Source organism: Panthera tigris, chromosome C1 (assembly GCF_018350195.1).
Source record: "Panthera tigris isolate Pti1 chromosome C1, P.tigris_Pti1_mat1.1, whole genome shotgun sequence".
Classification (NCBI taxonomy): domain Eukaryota; kingdom Metazoa; phylum Chordata; class Mammalia; order Carnivora; family Felidae; genus Panthera; species Panthera tigris.
In genome coordinates this window covers 28,883,474-28,902,683 of record NC_056667.1, presented here as the reverse complement: position 1 = coordinate 28,902,683, position 19,210 = coordinate 28,883,474, and the positions used below count along the sequence as shown (strand labels likewise).

The following is a 19,210-nucleotide window of genomic DNA, read 5'->3' as shown; positions in this document are numbered from 1 at the left end:
AGACGGCCGGCTTCTCCCTGTGTCATCACATCACCTTCCACGTCCAGATTTCCCCCCTTTCAGAAGTACTGGGCTGGCCCACCGTAATGACCCCATTTTAAGTTGATGACCTCTGGAAAGGCCCTGTCTCCAAATAGTCACTTTCTCAGGTACCAGGGGTTAGGACTTCCACATGTGAATTTTGAGGGGACATAATTCAACCCTTACTTGAGGATCGAGGAGTGGGGTTTGGGAATCTCTTGCGGTGTGCTGCAAAGGGAGGAGAGTGGGATAAGAGAGTGATTAGGGCGGAGTGGGGATGCAGGCTGAGTGCTGGAGTGCCACTTGAGCGCGTGCGTGCACGCGCACGCACACACATACACACACACACACACGTGAGCCCCTGCCCTTTCCGGTTTGCTAGTGCTTCTGCACTCCCTGGGCCAGGATGTCCATGGTCACAGCATGGAGAAGGTGTCTTCTTTATTTGCTTCGTCAGGCCACAGGAAGTGCTCAGGGCCGGGGCTGGGGTGGCGGGGATGGCAATACGTGACACCCCTTTCCTCCCTTCCTGTGCTCAAAACCAGTTGAGCACTAGTCACTGGGACAGACGGACAGCAAGATACCAGCTTCTTGATAAGGCTGACTGGAGACTGTTGCTCACCATGTTCCTTCGAATCAAAGATGCCATTGAGTGTGAGATGTACCACTAAGCAACATCACAGCCAATTCAACTGTATCATGCCATCTGCTTGGAAGATGCATCCCAACTTCAGAGATGTTAAAATGTGTAAAATGTACGTCTTCGATAAATGAGTGGTGGTGTATCGGGGCCAAGGGCCTTTCCCTGAATTAGACCCTCCTAGTCCCGGGCTGAGCCAGGCAGCCACGAGCCTCCTCTGCACAGGCACCTTTGCCCGACCCAACTTCCTACAGGACGGGGAGCAGACCAGCGTGCCCCCGGCTCGTGAGCACGCAGACCTGCGGGACAAGCCAGGTGGCACCGATTCAAGCCGGTTATCCCACTGGGTAAGTCACTTCTCCCCGAGGGGGAGGAGTTCGTGGGTAGGTTGGGGACAGCAGGAGTGCTGCTCTGCTGGCGGTCCGCCTCAGTAAGAGGCGTGGAGACAAGGAGTGGAGGACCCCCACCAACACTGAGCACAGCGCCTGGCGCACAGCAAGTGCCCGCAAAATGTCATTCTTAGGAAGGTGTAAGGCAACGGGTAGATGTACAGTATATGGGCAGTAAGGAGCATCTCTGGGCAGCAAGGCTGCTGCTGTGGTTTCACAAGCTGTTTGGTCATTCAGCGAACCCAGCACCTACCCTGTCGCAGACATGAGGATGTGAAGACCTCGCTGCCTAATGGCGGGGGGGGGGAGGGGGGTGGTTTGGGGGTCGGTTAAGTAAAAAGCACGAAAGACACAGTATTAGGGATAAATCCTAGGTGTTGTGGGAGTCTAGGGACCTTCCACCTGACCTAGTCCCCAGGGAGGTGCAGGAGGGCCCAGGGGAAACCGTGTAGCATGTTCACCGTCCATATTAACCTCGTATTAACCGTGTTAACCACGACTGGGTTAGCGGATCCCATTGCCCCTTTCCCACCGCTCAGGACGCAAGTACAACTCCTTACTGTATGATGCCCTCTCTTCAAATCTCTTGGTACCCTTACCATCTAGCCCTCCAGCATCTGCCAGTATCTAGGCAAAACCTTGCTAGTCTCCTCAGGGTGCCTCCCGGGCCCATTTTAGTAGCTGGGCCCCTGGGGTCTTGGGCAGCAGAGAAGAGCCAGAAACTTTCAGTTCACGGATGACCTCGATGCTGACCTGCATCTTGTGGGCAAATGATGGGTATCTCGAGCCTCGCTCCAAGGAATATGTTTTGACTGAGACTGCTCGTGGAAGTTGAGAAAAACCAGAAACCCAAAATTTGTTTCCCCGTTGCAGACACCTTACATCACACCCCTTCCCAGATAGACTGCATCTGGCCCCATCCGCTCCCTTCCCCGCCACACTCGTCCTCGACAGTCAGCCGGGGCATGGTGAGCACAGTTGACATGTGACTCTTTGAAGGGGTGTATCCTCGGTGTGTCCTGTTTCCACCCCGATGGCTCTCAGCATATCGTGGCACGCGGCGTGTGATTGTGGGCACTGAAAATTTGCAGATGGGGAGCTGGGGTCTTCCTGGCACCCCGGTGCCAAGGATAGGTTACGTCCTCCAGCGTGTGCATCATCTGTCAGAAAATGCTAGATGATGGCAAAGTGTAGAGGCAGGCAGTGCAGGTGACAGCTCTCAGGGAGCAGGCGAGGGGCTAAGGGACTTGTTCAGTAGGTGAGGCAATGCACGTGGGGGAGAGAGAAGGCCGGGGGAATGCCTCATCTTGTAAAGGGAGGAGGCACCTTTTTGCCAAATTGGATTCCAGGCTCCCATTAAGTGGAGAGCCCGATGTGGGCCCCAGTTCTAATGAAGTCTCTCCCGGCACCTCCCATTTCTGAAGCCTCATGAATGATCTACCGTTAAAACCTTCAGCACATGTGTCATCCTGAACTGGAGGTGTGGGTCAACAACTGTCAATGTGTAAAATTAGGAACTCAGCAGAGCTCGTACACGTGTAGGTGCTAAGACGTACCTTTGTTCTCCATTGCAGGCAAACCCATTAGTTCCTTTGAGCTAAAAAGTGTGTCTGATACCATGAATAACAGTTGCTTAGGTGATGTCCTACCCATTCATACCCCAAGAACTAGCTCTTCATAGGAGGTGGTAAGTTTGGAATTCTTTTAATAGGAAGCCCCAAAATAGGGCTTCTGGAAAGCTCAGGAGACCTGCAGGGCAAAGAATGAACCTAGTGCCTACTGGATCTCTAGGGCTCTTGGCAGCTGCCTCAGTGCCCTGGTGAAGGGGAGGACCCAGAGCAGCTCCGCTTGTATCTGCTTGATACCCACAGCGGCGGGTACTGAGTCAGCTACCGGGGCGAGGTCTGTAACAAAGGGCAGTAATCCGGCCGGGGTTGCTTTGAATGGAGAGGATTCTCTAAGGAAAGCTGCTCTCAGCTCCAGCTGGCCGTGTTGCCAGATCTTATTTTTTGGAGGCTAGCAATCATTTTTGTGAAATCTCACCATTTTTAAAATTGTTAGTGACTAACTTGAAAAAACAAAATCCAATGAAATTGTGTCTGTGAACCCTGGTTTGCGGACTGGCAGTAGGATTTAAATTTTTTTTTTTTTTTTTTTTTCAATTTAAATTTCCTTTGCAACATCCCAGCCCTGTGATACATCAGCCCATGCTTTAAATCCTGGGATGGGGGAACTCATGACCCTCCAAGTCCGCCCTTCTATGGAATGAACGACTGCTCCATCTTCACCGCACAGGACGGGCATCTATTAGGCACCTGCTGCATACTACACATTTCCTACAGCTGGGTTCTTTTAGGCAGTGGTGCAAGCGGAATAAAACGGGGAGGGTGGCTCTGGGTAGGGCACGTCAGGTCCTAAGTATCTCCTTGATGTCAGGCTCTTCTTGACACCACAGCAGATGAAGGGAAAGGCAGAAGCCTCAGGTTTGGTGACTGAACTACTTGAAACGAGTAGCCTTTATTCCAAATGCTGTCACTGACCACAGGATCCTTCCCCCATCAATCACTGTCAGTGCTAGGTGAGTGGGGCTAATGACCCGTTTTTCTCTTCTGCCACTAGTTCCGTGTTGGTCATTTTCAGTGTAGAAAGAATTTTAGGAAGGCAGATCTGCCAGAGCCTTCGGATTCTGGGAAGCGAGAAGCACGATCGTTGCATTCATTACCCGCGCCCCTGCTTTGTTCCTGGCCAACGAGCTCGGACACTACTGGCAAACTACAGATACCCTGGATTCTGTCCTCCCGGATGTCAATTTCTTGCTCGTGGAACAAAGGTGTTGGGGGAAACCTGCTTGGGGTGGGTCAGCTATGCCCTGGATGCTGAGGTCAGGGCCCCTTCTTCAGACGTCAGATTGTGCCTTAAGGATGGGTTTCCGCAGCTTCTGAGGAAAGCAGCTGTTCGAGGACCCCCCACTTGATAGCTTCAGCTCCCAAACAGTCTCTAGTCCAGACAGCACAGCTTGGAGATGACAGGCAGGCTGAATACTGATTAAAAACAAACCCACTATTTATTGAAAACAGGTACCTTTCAGTAGCTCGAATTAGAACAGCTTAGGGATGCCATTGCTCAGGAACACAATATGCACAGTCTCGGGAAAGGGAGAATAAAACAACTTAAAAGGAATACAGCTGCAACAGGACTGGATCGCTAGGAGGGCCACGCAGCAAAGTAACACCAGGTAGAACACAGAGCCACACGTGAGATCCCAGTGCCCTTGAGCCCGGGGAGGGAACTCTCAGCAACCCTAGTTTTGGACCTCATCTCATGATTCTTTGGGGCGGAGGTGCTGGCTGGAGCACAGGGATCTTGGTGCTGACTCTGATTAACTAGTCAATGCCCGGAGGACAGGCTAAACATGGGGAGTGAGGCCATCAGGCAAGTTACACCTGCCCCCCAATGAACCCCGTAAGAGGAAGCAGTCCCTTCAAAGTCTGTGAACCTGGCAGGGACAACTGGACTAGAGAGAGCTTGGAGACGGTTCCTCTGCAGCCGGTCCCATCAAAACCCTAGACTAAGCTAAGCCCTAGAATTGTCTTAGCCAAATTCCTACCAACTAGAGAGGTAGAGAAGCCAGACATGGAAGCTGCCTCCAAACCAATTTTTGGTCTTCGGTAAAGGGATAAATACAAAACACTGTTCCACAAGTCGGCTTGGAAAAGCCTACTGGGCACAGCGGGTAGAAGATCCTGAAGGCCCATTTAGTATCCACCACAGGAGGAAGCAGGGATGGGGGCCGGGGTGAGATGTGCTCTGCTGTGGTTACTGCCAGGATACATCCCGTCCTGCTGTCCTGTTCCCATCTGTACAGTTCCTCCCAGCTTTCCGGATCTGTCCTCCCATGGCCCAGAGCTCACGCTTCCCTGAGCTTAAAATTCCCAGCCTCGAGCAGAGGGTTCTCCGACGAGGGGGAGCAGGCGGTCTTCCTGGGAACATGAGCTGCTCTCACGCCACCTCCACTGGGATAGGGGCGGGGCAGAGAGGATGCTGGGTTACAGGAGGCAGAAGGTGGCAGCTCAGAGCAGGAAGGAGAATTCTGCCAGGAGAATGACAGGAAGTTTCGACTGCACGGATGCGGGAGGCAGTTGGGTTGGGAGGTGTGAAGAGCAAAGCTTTATCTAACCGATGGGGGAGCAGCGCGTCTCCCCCGCTTCCCAAATTCTCCCAGAGGAACACCACTCCCTGCTCTGGAACTTCACGCTCCAACAAACAATAAGCCTGAAGGGAAGAAGTTTCTTCAGGGTCCCAGAAGTGCCTGTTGAAGGTCCATCTTGTCAAGTTTGGCTTCTTGAGACAGCAGCCTCATTTGTGAGTCCGTATGCTGTTGCAGATCTGGGCCAGGCGGCTCTACAAAGGAAAGGAGGCGGGTCGTTGAGCGAACACGGCACCGGCCACGCTTGCCTGTTGGCCACTTCAGAGTCTCCTCGGGTGGCACCTGACTTGGGGTCAGCAGGTCTGAGTGAATCTCAGCCCTTCGTTCTCTACTCCTATCACGAACTAATGAATTACCTGTCCTGGACCTCCATTCCTCATCTGAACGAAGCAGTAAAGCAAGACCTCAGATGAGACAGTAGTGCTGCAGGCACAGCTAGGGGACGGATGTCACTTGGTTCGGGTAGCTGGGTACGTGTGGGATCCCAGCACGGGGCCCTCGTTCCACAGGACCGGGCTGGGAAAGCAGCTCCGCCCTTGCCCCCTTCCCTGGAGGTACCCTTCACAGACCCCCCCCAGTAGGGGGGGGCGCCTAGGGCAGCCGTGTTCGCACCAAGTGCTCCCATCCACCACCGGAGACCATGCTGACTGGACCACGGAGGCCCATCTGACCAAGGCTGAGCCAATTCAACGCCCTTCCGAGAACGTAAGCGGAGGCCAGAAGCCGGACAGTCAGTGCCAGGCATTAGTGAAGTCAGAGTTGCGGCTGCCTGAAGCCACACGCAAGCCAGTACTGAAGGAGGACACAGCCCGGAACCGAGAGCCCTGTGGAGAAGATGATCTGCCAAGGGAGGAATGAGGAAATGTCAGAGAAATGGGTGCGTGGGCCTCAAAGACAGAGACGCTCCAGGAACAGGTGCACCTCCATAAACTCCTGTCAAGGAGGGTCCCACTGCTCCGGAGGCCTGGCTGTTCGGCGTTTTCTTGGACTCCGTGGGACCCCTTGGAACAAGCCCTTCCCTCCCTCTAGGAGGTTTCCATTCTGGCAGTCAATCTGCCCTCACACACTGACACCAACTGCCTGAATGACGCAGAATTTTGATTCTGTTGTGGAACTTTTGTGGCAGGCACTCTGGGGTGGACTGAAGGTCAACCTCAATTTAGGGACAGAATTGCAGCTAAGGAAGTAGGATTACGGTTAAAATCCCCTGGGGGAAAGAGGACAACACCGTGCTAAAGATGAAGCCCAGCCCCCAAAAGACAGTCCCAAGTACGGCTAAACTAAGAAAGCCGTTGGCAGCATCTTGCGCGCGGAGGGTTACGAGACTCACGGAGAGTTTCTTAATGTTTCCCAAGGCCTCTGGGTCCAGCTGTGCGATGTCCATCCTCTGCAAGTCACTGGCCAATAATCGCATGCTCTGTGTGGAGGGCAAAATGGGTTCAACCTCCATGTCCCCTAGGGCAGGGCCCTCCACCCAGTGTCTTAGTGTGCCCCAGGGGTGCCCGTGATACTCCACACTTGGTGGGGGGTGGGGGGAGTGGCAAGGAGTGCCTTGAGGAGTCAGTGACATCAGTGCTTATCACTGGACCTTGGCTGGACCACCCGGGGAATAAAGGGCATGTACTTTAGCTTAGAAATGCCCTGCAGACACATCTGAGATACACCTTCCTTCCCTCTGAGGAGCCGAGGTCGGCAACTTCCTCTATTCAACCCAGAGAAACAGGTTCAGCCTGCTTCAGAACCCCTCAGAGTTCTACAGAGTGGAAGACACAGCTCCTGGTCCCCTTTCCAGACTAAGCACATACCCCAACGGTGCCTTCCTCTGCGTTCCCTTTAATAACCTCCCGTGTTGCACACATCACATAATCCTGTTCTTGACGGTGAACCTATCTTGACTACTGAACAGCTTCTCGAGAGCGGGGATCGTGTCGTCTACACCTTGGGCCTGCCACAAGGCAGCTGGGCAAATGTTAGCTGAGGAACAAATAGGAACATGGAGCCGGGCAAGGATCCCAGCCTGGGCCTCTAACCTGGGCGAGAAAACTGGGTTCTGAGTCCTGCAGAGATGTGGAGGATCGGCATCCATGCCACCCCACGGACTGTGGGGGTGAGAAGTGGGTGATGGGCCCAGGACAGAAGGGCTGAGCGAGCAGCGTGGTGGCCTGGCATCCCTCGGAGACACTCACCTCTCCACTGCCCACCGGCACCGTGAGGAAAATCTCTTTGCTGTCGGCAAGAGGGCTGCCATTCATGGAGATATTGTAGATCCGCTCTCTGGCTGCTGGAGTGCGCAGGCCCGGGGTCTTGAAGACCCTACAAAGTGGGAAGATCCCCGTCAAGATGGCTTGGCAGATTGAATGACATGAGGCGCTGTGAACCCTTGCAGCCCCCATCTGGCCTCAAGCTGTAGTTTTCAAATCCCACATTTCTAAGAAGGCGAGTTCTAAATTTAGGGGAAAAAATGTCTTTTTAAACAGTAATGACTAAACACAGCTGGAGAAGGGAGGCTGTAATTATCAAACATACATCTAGCCAAAGTCAGTTCTTACCCACGGAAATCTCAGGTCCAAAGCTCTGTATGGATGCCAGTCATCCATCCAGCCACAAAGCCAGAAATAAACTATGGTTAGTGCATTTCCAAGAGTGGCTAAGTGCTTCCATCAAGAAGAGTTTTCTGGGGTCAAAAAAGGAGGATCCAGAGACTACATCATATTAATTCCCAACCTAACCTTCTCGAGACAGTTAAAATTCTGCTACCTGTTTTTCTCTACATGTCCTCTGCTATACGCTCATGTGAAAACCAGTTCAAGAGTGGGAATTAAAAGTAGAAGGCTTCCTCCCTCTCCTCACCCCAGAGATCCCTACTCTCAATTCCTTATGTCTTCCAGAAACATTCTATGTATATAAAAACAAATGGGATCGTCTAGGACACGCTGTTCTGCAACGTGCTTGGAGACGCCCGTGATCACGAAGCTGTCACATCGGCACACGCACATCCACTTTAATGGTGAGATGGCACTTCCTGTCCAGTTGACCAGCCTGCTGGAAGACACTGGCTTAGAGCCTGGGTTACGTTGGTCTCCCGATGTGACGTGGTGTCCACTGTCACTCTTACCAAGGGTATAGGAGAGTACCTACCCAGTTTTAAAAACTACGTTTCCTGGTCAGAATCAGAAAAGACCAAGAATCACCAGAGGCTTCCTAGTCATCAGAGGCAGAATGTCCTCCTCCCTCTCGTCAAAGAGTCATTCTGTCGCTGAAATCAGCTAACCTGCACCCAGGGGAGGGGCAAACACTTGGAAGCCGAGACGGCTGCCCTCCTCCAAGAGCGCTTTGCCAGGCCAAGGAGTCGAGTGTTTTCTCGCACACCCTTCTTTGCTGACTGATGTTAACTGCTGGGTTCCCACCCAGACGCAGGCACCACTCCCATCACTCACCTCGAGTCAAACTTGGGTGTCAAGCCTGGAGTTGGTTTCACCATAGACAACTCCAACCGGCCCCCAGCTGGGGTGACAGTGTTACAGTGGCTGGACCTGCAGGTAAGAAGTGGCCATGAGGCGCGCAGTGACAGCAGCAGCGTGGCAGGTCACACGCAGAAGGCCCCGATCATGTCGGGTACTGTCCCGAGCACCTCACACATGCTAGTTCGTGAAGCTCCCCAACAACCCGGGAAACACGGCTGTTATCCTTGCGTACGGATGCAGACTCCAGAACACTGAGTCGCACAACTTGGCCGAGATCACACAGCCAACTAGGGCGGAGCCAGCGCTCTGAAGCCGAGCGGCCAGCCTCCAGAATCCGACTTCTCAGGCTAACGGGACAAGAGGAAGGAGGCACCCTCTCAGCCCCCGGTAGGCCTCTTGCCTGGAGCTCGGCGGCTGGAGGCATGAAAACAAACGAACCAAAAAAGTGGGGGAGGACAGAGAACATGGGCGGAACTGGAGAAATGTGCTGGGTCAGTTCATTTCTAGAAGCCCCTCCAGCTTGGAGACTCAAGTTCCACTGGAGCACAGGCCACGAGAGCCCTTTCACCCCCGATTTCTGCCACACTGAGTGGGTCTCCCCAGTAAAACCAAAACACACAATGAAGTTTGGAAAACCCATTACCTTTTGCTTTTGCCTTTTCCTTGTACGGACTGGGTTCTCTTCTTGGACGGAGGACACCTTTTGACCTGGATTCACAATCAAATGAAACTGTGATTATAAAAAGCCCCAAAAGGGGGAAAGGTAAGGGAGGGGTAAGAAAAGTAGGGGAGGGGGAACCAGCTCTGGAAAAGGAAACTAACACCGAATATGAGGTCTGCTCCCAGAATCAAGTTGCCTTAGGTAATACAGAACAAAACTGACCAACTAAGGCCTGGGTCTTCAAAGCAGAGGGTTTTGACCAAGATTAAAGGGAAATCTCTTTTGAACTGACTTGGCCTGGCTTGCCCCCTCTCCATCCCCTCACCTCCCCGTCACTCTCCCATTAAGTGCTGCTGTGAAGGTCACTCAGGCGGTCCCAGGTGCCCAATCTAAGGAACCCTCGGCAGTCCTCACCCCTCCCGAGTCCTCAGGGGCACCTGACAAGGATCACTCCTTACCTTCTGACAATTCTCTCCACCCCTGTCCTCCACCCCACCTTCCCCATTTCTCTGGCTGTCCCTGTGCAGGCTGCCTCATGAGGTCCTCTTTCTAGCATCCCTCCAAGTGCCCATCCTCAGCCCCCTCTCCACGCCTTCCCTGCACAACCTCACTGACACCCACAATGGGAGACAGTGGGTCTCACAACCTCCTACTGCTCCCTGAGCTCCAGGCTGAAATCTCGGATAAGTGTGGAACAAAAACTGGGACAGTGGCTGCTCCCCTTCACCGCTCTTCCTCCCATGTCCCACCTTCCACCCATGATGGCTGCCTGAGCTAGAAACCATTTGATCATCCCTGCTTCCTCCCTTCCTCCACCAAGCTCACTCTCCCTTTTAAAACATTATGTCAAAACCGTCCTTCTCTTTTTATAGGCTCGGTGTCTCTGTTTAAGAATTACAATGGCCTCCCAACTGGGTTCCTTGTCTCCAGTTTTTCCCCTCTCCCATTTACCCTGCATATTGTTCTGAAATACCAATCTGAAATGACCAACCTGGTGGAATGGAAACTTCCAAGCCTGGTACACAAGGCCATTCGTCGTCTGGCCCTACTCTATGCAGATCACCCTCACAGCTTACATCCTTGCCATCCCAAACTGCTTCCTGTTCCTTAAATGGAACTTTCCTATCTCCTTGTGGACTTCCCTTCCCTTTCTTTTCCAGCTAGTGAAATCTCCCTCACCTTTAAAGGCCTGGTGTATCCTAACCAGCGAGGTAATAGCTTTGATAGCTTCCTCTTCTATGTTCTATGTACCTTACACATACATCTATGATTGCTTTTGTTTTTAGCCATTTAAGTGGGATCTTCTCTACTAAACTGAACTCTGGCAGGTAGGGGTGGGGCAACAGGATATTATGTATTTGTCTCCTGTCCTCTCCCAGCCTCAAACCTGAGTGCCTACTTACTCTTGCAGTTTGAAGATTCTTATTTTTATTTTCTTCTTCTTCCTCTTCTACTATCATTTCATCCACTTTTATTATCTTTCGTGCTATAAGAAACAGTTTTAACAAAGTGATATTTCTCATAGGAATAAACTTTAATGTTTTCATGTGTTGTTTTTTTTTTTTTTAATGTTTATTTTTGAGAAAGAGAGGCAGAGAGAGGGAGACACAGAGTCCGAGAAAGGCTGCAGGCTCTGAGCTGTCAGCACAGAGCCCAATGCAGAACTCGAACCCACCAACCGTGAGATCATGACCTGAGCTCAAGTCAGACACTTAACCGACTGAGCCACCCAAGCATCCTATCATGTATTCATATTTCTTATAGGAAATGAAACTTATGCAATCTGAGGTTGTAATTAAGAAAAAGACTTTGAATATACAAGATGACTTTTTTTAAAAAGAAGGTTTAGACAGAGGAAACTAACCAGACTGGTTAAAAAAGCCCACATGATGCCCAGCATTCTGGTAAGAGCACAGATGCTGGGGTCAGCCAGACTTGAGCTTGAGGCCTGGTCTTAGCACTAACCAAGTCATGGGGCTTTTAGTGTGGAGCCTCAGTTTCCTCATCTACAAAAGGGAATAGTCCCTTCCTAGGGGTATTATGAGCCCTGGAATGTGCTTCACAAGAGGAGGGTCTTTGTTACTCCCTGTACCCCCAAACTCTAGAATTGTGCCTGTGTTTACTAAGTGTCTGTGGAATGAATCAATGTAAAAGCCTTTTGGACAGTACTGGACCCATGTCAGAAGTATTGTTTATTACAATAAAATATTATTTACATAGATTAGAAAAAACTTTCTAAGCATTGCAGCTGCTTAGTGATAGTGGTGTCACTGCTAAATATGTACAACCACGAGCCAGACAATCTTGAGCAGGGATTCTACAGAGAAAATTCACACATCTAATCATGAGGGGCAGGGGATGAGACTAGACAGCTTTTTATTTTCTGACACATTAAACAATATATTTATTTATTTATTTATTTATTTTTTTGGAAGCAGCACAATGTAGTCAAAGTCCAATGGTCAAGGGAGCACAAAAAAAAAATCTTTACTGTTGGATGACATTGGTCCTGGTGTGTTTGGCTCCCAGGGGTGAAATCAAAAGAGCCCTCCCCTCCCCAACCACATAAGCAAAACTGGTGGAACTCAGAAGAGAAACTAGTATTACCTAAGTGTAGAGATAACCCAGAGTGACCTAACAGATTGTAAATGTGCAGGTGAGGAACTCTAGAAATACCCCAGTCCAATTATGTCACAATCTCACCAACGCAGCACTGGAATGGGACACCGGCGAGTGAAAATCTCCTGCCCCCCACACCCTACAAGGCCGAGATGGAAAGCAAGATGGACTAAGAACCGGACGGTGTTTCTGGCCCTACCCAGCAGGGAAAGCGCGCTGGCGGGCAGCCCCAAATCCAGGCTATGGGTCAGGCCTATCCTCACAAGATTTGGATGCGCTGAGCTATGAAAGCTTAATGACAGTGACTTAAAATCCATGACAGAGCCCAATGTGTCCTGAGTCCATGCTCACTAACCACAACCTGCTGTCCCTCCAGGACGGCCTCTCTCCAGGTGTATGTGAGATGATTTCACGAAGCAGGTCCCTGAATCCAGGAATGTGGGATGACGCAATGGGACACCGGTCCTTCTGCAATTCTCTTAACCTTTCTGGTCACACGGGAGCTCCTTGGCTGGCCTTACCTTGTCCCGTAAGGCCTCTCAGTCCCGCCAACCTGTTTAACTGGGGGAGCCAAAAGGCGGCCAAGGTCCCCACGCAGCTTTCCCGCTCCTTCCACTCTCACTGTCACTCCCACATCACTGGGAGTCTGCTCCTATCAGTCCTGCATACAATCAACTCAATGCGGTGGCCAAAATCACGTTATCGGATTTACAAGACGGAAGACTGGGCATTAGAGGGAAGAGGCTTTACCCCCGAGGCCTCTCTGAGCAACCAGCCAACCACCCGAGCCTCCACTCTCTCAGTTCAACAAGGGGTTTTGAAAAGTACTCACTTTTGGCAGATTTCAAGGGTGTCTGAATAGCTTCTGCTGTTAGTTTGTTTATTTCTGTGATATCCAGGTCAGCCTGTGACAAACACAGCCAGAAAACACCAGGCATATTCCATCAACTACGAGGAGTATTTTAAGACTCGAAACAATTAAAAAAACATATTATTCGATACATACAAAGATTGTTACATACTAGTTATAACAGATATGGTGAATTCCCATAAATGCACTGTACCACCTAAAACCTAACACATTGCTGGTACCTTGCTTCCAGCTCTGTATTCTGCCCTGTTCTACATCCTTGTCTCCCCTCAGAGGTGACCAGTTTCCTGTCATTCCCCAGAGGTAACCACTATCCTTTCATTTACTTAAAAGAAAGCACGTGTAAGTTTTTACAAATGTACATGTGCTGAAATAATATTTTACTTGGTCTCATTTTTGACCAGTTTGTAGTTGTAGTTAGTTTTCACGGCCATGTAATAGCCCACTGTGTGACTCTACCAGAATGAATTTGTCCAATCTCATCAACAGTCTTTTGCTATTACCAGCACTGCTACTCTGAACTCTCTTCTACGTGTGTCTGATGCACATGTTCAAATTTTCTCTTGGCTGTACCCTCAGGGATAGGGCACTGGAGGGTTGTGGGTACACAAATGTTCAGCCTTGATATTATGCCAAATCATGTTTCAAAGAGGTCACACTTGATTACGTCCCACTGGCAAACAATACAAGATCCTGATGATTCACGTTCTCTAACTCGGTGCTGTATTAGACTTCTCTCTCTCTTGATTTTTTAACATCTAGAGGGTTGATAAGGTTTTCTGTTGTACTCCTGAGCCCTTCAAAAAGTCACCGTCATTCTAATTAAGTGTTCCCAGTGGTAACTACCTATAAGGATGAAAACAGCCACGAGCAGGCATGATCCTATACCTTTCCTTGTAGGGCACGTGTAAATATCAGAAGAGTTGTTACAGACTAGGAATGACGCTGGCTTCATCTCCAGATGGGTGGCAAATCTGTGGAGTGCTCAAAGAAGGATTCTGAGACTGTCCAATCTTAGTAAGAAACAGCACTGTAGGAGATTAGTGATGTCTGAAATGGCTAATGGAATAGAAAGTGGTGGCCAACTATCTGCCATCCCTAGAAACAAATGGCATGTTATGAAGGTATCAGTGGTGGCAGGCCACTGATCACCTACCATGCAGAAGAGTTAACAGGCCCAAGACTGATGCCCATAGGAAGGCCTGTTTGCGTGGCTGGCTGGTGGCTTGCATGAGAACTTGGATTTCAGGGTTCCCACCATCCCTGGTTAAGAATGGCTCCTCTGGGCCTAAGCTTTGTACAAACACCATGACTTACGTTGCATAGCTGCTTTCCTTCTGGAAGTCTGGAATTTTGGTACGTGCTAGGCAGAAGATGGCTATGTGACCAGCCCCCAATAAAAACTCTGGGCATGGAGTCTCTAATATGCTTTTCTGGTAGATATTATACATGTGTTAAATTAAGGTGTCTCATGTGACTCCACTGGGAGAGGACTCTTGAGGGCTTGCGCCTGGTTTCTTCCGGACTTTGGCCCATGTACCTTTTCCCTTTGTTGATTTCCCTTTGTATCTTCGCACTATAATAAATCATGGCCATGAGAATGACTATATGCCGAGCCCTGTGGGTCTTCCTGGAAATAGTCTCAGGAGACCCCCCCCCACATACCTAATAATTATGAGCTTTGGTACCAAAGTATCATTTCTTCCCTGAGTTTCAAATCATATTAGCTAAGGCTACAATTGCTTTTGACTTGGTATGACGACACTGGCTATTTCATGTAACATTAGAAGCTCTCTGATTTGTAGTTCTGTATGTCTGATTAATTAAAAAGAGGGTGATGCATTAGCTAATGAGTATAATTCATCTCAGAGGTTAAGTCTTTTGATACATTAGATCTGGGTGTGCAGATGGGGGGGAACATAGCACAAAGAAAAAACCAGGACTGAGAATGTTTTACTAGCTCTTGATTTTTTCAGTTATCTCCACTCCTCTCCTATAATATTCACCCCCGAACTCTCTAGCTTTTTTCTGACTGAATAACTGGCTCTGAAATACCTTCAACTTCTGAGGCCAGTGGAGATCTGCTATTCAATGCTACTATATACCCTTTATAGTCAGGTCCTTTCTAATCCAAGGGATTCTGATCAGTGCACAGAAGGATGTAGATTTTTGGGTTCGCTTTGTAAATCTGATAAAGGTTGTAATACATATTCTCCCCAGATATACTACCAATGCATGTATATACACACATTGTTTATGTATGATGTTAGAGTGCTCAGGGTCTCTGTGAAGCCCATTTATGGACTAGTTCCCAACACTGTACAACAGAACTTTCTGCAAGGATAGAAATGCTCTATTTCTGAGCTACCAATACGGAGCCACTAGTCATGTGTGGCTACTGAACATCTGAAATGTGACTAGTGTGTCTGAGGGACTGAAGTCTTAATTTTATTAATTTTAATTGATTAAAATAGCTACCTGTGGCTGGTGGCTGTTGTACTAAACAGTGCAGATTTAAGAGCTAAATTATTTTGCTTCCCCATCTTACTCTCTTCAGCCCTGATAGTGATGCTGGGATGAAGGAGGTGAGAGGGAGTGAGGAAACCTGAAAGTCCCAAATAAGAGCATAGCTTCTACAGTATGACACGAGTCATACTGAGCAGGAGTCTCCTTGACACCTAGCGGGCCAGGTCATTAGGTAATGGCCCAGGGGCTTAAAGAAACTTGGAGTTGAGGCTTCTACTTTGCCTGCGGAGGTCAGGGCAGGGCTGCCAAAAAAGAACTGCCTCCTTTTGTAGCACCTGAAACTATTTGGGCCTTATGGACTCAACATTGGATAACCATAATTTTTCAGTCGCCATAAACAAAACAGATCCCCTATGAAACCTCTTCCACAGTAAGCACTCACTGGTTGGATTTTGTGACTGGATTAAACTTAAAAACTAACCACAGTTCCCAAATAGGACAACACTTACTGTTGCTGCCTCTTCCAGGGCCTGTTTGTTTCCTCCAAGGGCTTTAAAAAGAACATTTTATTTAGTTACTATCGGATTTTAATGATAAACCATCTTCCCTGATATAACCAGTTATCTGTCTAAAACTGGACCAGATTAAAAGCCCTTGGTTCAACATCAAGGACATTCACAAACCAGTTTTAATTTTTCTCCACGTTAGACTGGCCCCCTCGTAACATATTCCACGTTCCACCACCCCAAAGTTCTTATTTTCCAAATGTGCCTCTGCCTCTTATGACTCACTGCCTTGGTACTATTTCTTCTACCAGAAATACTCCGCTGTGCCTGACACATTTCTAATTCATCTTTCAAAACGCAGTTCAAATCCAAAACTCTGTTTATTTTTCTGTCACAACAGATTGCTGCAAAGTGCTGAGCTCGTTGCTCATTCTCATCATACCCAACAACTACTCAGAGCTGTTTAAGGGTCCACCCTGCTTTAAACTGAATTCCTTGAGGACAGTTTCTGGCAAAAAATATGACATAGAGTAAGTATGTAGCCAACGTATGTTGAAGGAAGAGGTCTGTGCAAGATTTAGATGTAGAATAAAGTAGAGGTAATCCTCCTTCTAGAAACTTTCATAGTGTCCTATAGAACCGTTAAGAATTCAAGCTTTGGAGGTTCCTGGGGCCCCTGTGTGGCTCAGTCGGTTAAGCGTCCGGACTTCGGCTCAGGTCATGATCTCGCGGTTCGTGAGTTTTAACCCTGCATCATGCGCTGTGCTGACAGCTCAGAGCCTGGAGCCTGCTTCAGATTCTGTATTTCCCTCTCTCTGTCCCTCCCCTGCTCATGCTCGCGCTCTCTCTCAAAAAACTGAATAAACATTAAAAAAAATTAAAAAAAAAAAATTTTTTTTTTTTTACATTTATTTCTGAGAGACAGAGCGTGAGCAGGGGAGGGGCAGAGAGAGAGGGAGACACAGAATCTGAAGAAGGCTCCAGGCTCTTGGCTGTCAGCACAGAGCCCGACGCAGGGCTCGAACTCACAACCACGAGATCATGACCTGAGCCGAAGTCGGACGCTTAACTGACTGAGCCACCCAGGTGTCCCCCCCCCCAATTTTTTTTAACAGAAAAAAAAGAAAAGGATTCAGGCTTTGAACCAGAATGCCTGGGTTTAACTACACTCTGCTACTAACTAGTTTATGAGCCCTTGAGCAAAGTAACGAACATCTCTGCACTTTGTCACCTATAAAACAGAGGCAATATTAACAAGTAACACATTTGTTATGAAGATAAAATTAGTTAACATACGTAATACACTCAGTCCAATGCCTGTCTGGCACAGGAAGCCCTCTCTAAATGTGCCTACTGACCACTACTCTCTTTTGTGATACTTATAATTTTAATTATACAATCACATGTGCATTTTAAAAAATGATCCTCCTCTGCTAACTTGTAAGCTCCTGAGGGTAGGGACAAAGTCTGTTTTATTTCCCAAAGCATTTTCAGCACCTAGCATCGTGACAGAGACATGCTCCGTGAATATTTGTAGACATGTGCAAACAAAGGGCAAGCCAAAGGATCATTAAATATCTACTATTTGAACAGAACATGCATTTCTAGTCAAGAAGGAGGCTACACAATGGGTGATAATAAGCATAATAGGAAAAGGGTGTCCCAGCAGAAAGGACAGCCTCTTGCATTTCCTTGGACATTTAGCAAGGGAGTGAACAGGCTGCGATTTTTCTCTGGGCAGAAAAAACTCTAGTGCGTGCACTTCTCAATTTGATTTGCTCAGTTTTTTTTTTTTTTTTTAATTTTTTTTTTTAAACGTTTACTTATTTTTGAGACAGAGAGAGACAGGGCATGAACGGGGGAGGGTCAGAGAGAGAGAGAGAGAGAGAGAGAGAGAGAGAGAGAGAGAGAGACAGAATCTGAAACAGGCTCCAGGCTCTGAGCCATCAGCCCAGAGCCCAACGTGGGGCTCGAACACACGGACCGCGAGATCGTGACCTGAGCCGAAGTCGGACGCTCAACCGACTGAGCCACCCAGGCGCCCCGATTTGCTCAGTTTTTAAACTGACAGTTTCCACAAGATAAGGAACGCACTGCTTGGGGTTGTCGTCCCCTCGGAGCTCTGGTAACAAACCGAGTTACTCATTTATTCATTTTTAGATGACGGGATAAAATATTTTAGGAAAGAGAGTGCTCTGTGACACGTGAAAGTCATGCAAAATTCACATTTTGGTGTGTCCATAAGTACATTTTACTGGAACACACACATGCCCATTCATTACAGCTGTTTCGTAACTGTTAACAGCTTGCGTTGAGTAGCTGCCATAGAGAACCCTCTGGCCCAGAAAGCCTAAAATATTTACTATCCGGTCTCCTAGAAAGGACGTCCGCCTACCTGCGGGGGTTGACGATGTTAAGTACTACGCAGGAAAATAAAGCAGGGAAGGGAGATAAGAGGGCGGGGGGAGCGGTAGGACTGCAATTTCCGAAAGCGATCGGGGAAGACCTCACTCAGGTGACCACAGAGGCGCCCCGGGCCGAGGCCGGGGGAAACCAGCAGCTCTTACCAAAGTAGTCGAGCCAGTTCATCTCGCGCAGCACCTTGGGGAGCCTCAGGATCTCGATGTTGTACAGGTTATCCATCTCCTTGAGGAGGTTCTGCCTGTCTGACTGAATCTGCTTGGATCGGATTTGCACTGCGAGAGGGCAGAGCCGACAGAACACGGGTCACGAACGCGGCCCGGAACCCGTGCTGCCCGCACCCCAAGCCCGCCGGGCCCCCGCGATCGCCCCGGGGTAGCGGCAACGACCCGGGCGCCGCCCCTTACCTTCACGGTCGAAGTCCCTAAGAAAGGAGGCGAGCTTCCGGCTCCGTAACGAGTTGGTCTTGGCGACCCGACTGCCGCCCTTCCTAGCCGGAGCCATGGCGCTCGGGTGGAGGCTGCGGGGAGCTGGGGACGCAGACACAGGGGGTCAGCGGCCGAGATCCGGGAGGGAAAGTACGGGGGCCGCGGAGGAGCGGGAGAAGGCGGGAGGGCGCCCCACAGGTAGGGCTGGTAGGAGGCCCTGTCGTTGGAGGCCCGAGCATAAAGGAGTCGCGAGGCACGTACCTGCGGGTCGCGATATGGGCTGAAAAAAACCTCGCTGCTGCAGCTGAGAGGAGGGAGCGGCTCCGTGGCTATCCGGACGTGCGACCGCCGCCACCAAATTCAAACTGCCACAGACTGACGAATGAGAAGCCGCTGTCTTAGGTGGGTCCCACAACATCCAATCACAAGGAAGCTCCGCGACCAGGCCGCCCGTCCACACGTAGGACTACAACACCCAGAAGGCATTGCGGTGACGACATAGGTTCGCGACTAAGCA

The 19,210-nt window shown here is 49.6% G+C and overlaps 1 protein-coding gene across 1 annotated transcript; it reads right to left on the bottom strand.

Annotated features, from left to right (window-relative positions):
* Positions 1 to 4,095: 4,095 nt before the first annotated feature.
* CDCA8 (cell division cycle associated 8) lies at positions 4,096 to 19,159 on the bottom strand. Its single transcript, XM_007092483.3, has 11 exons — positions 18,955 to 19,159; positions 18,673 to 18,795; positions 18,412 to 18,540; positions 15,848 to 15,888; positions 12,834 to 12,906; positions 10,786 to 10,868; positions 9,365 to 9,429; positions 8,695 to 8,790; positions 7,444 to 7,570; positions 6,588 to 6,674; positions 4,096 to 5,451 (listed from the first exon to the last, which is right to left on the bottom strand). Exons 1-11 carry the CDS (start codon positions 19,109 to 19,111, stop codon positions 5,407 to 5,409), a joined length of 1,026 nt encoding a protein of 341 aa, XP_007092545.2. The 5' UTR covers positions 19,112 to 19,159; the 3' UTR covers positions 4,096 to 5,406.
* Between the last annotated feature and the right edge of the window lie 51 nt (positions 19,160 to 19,210).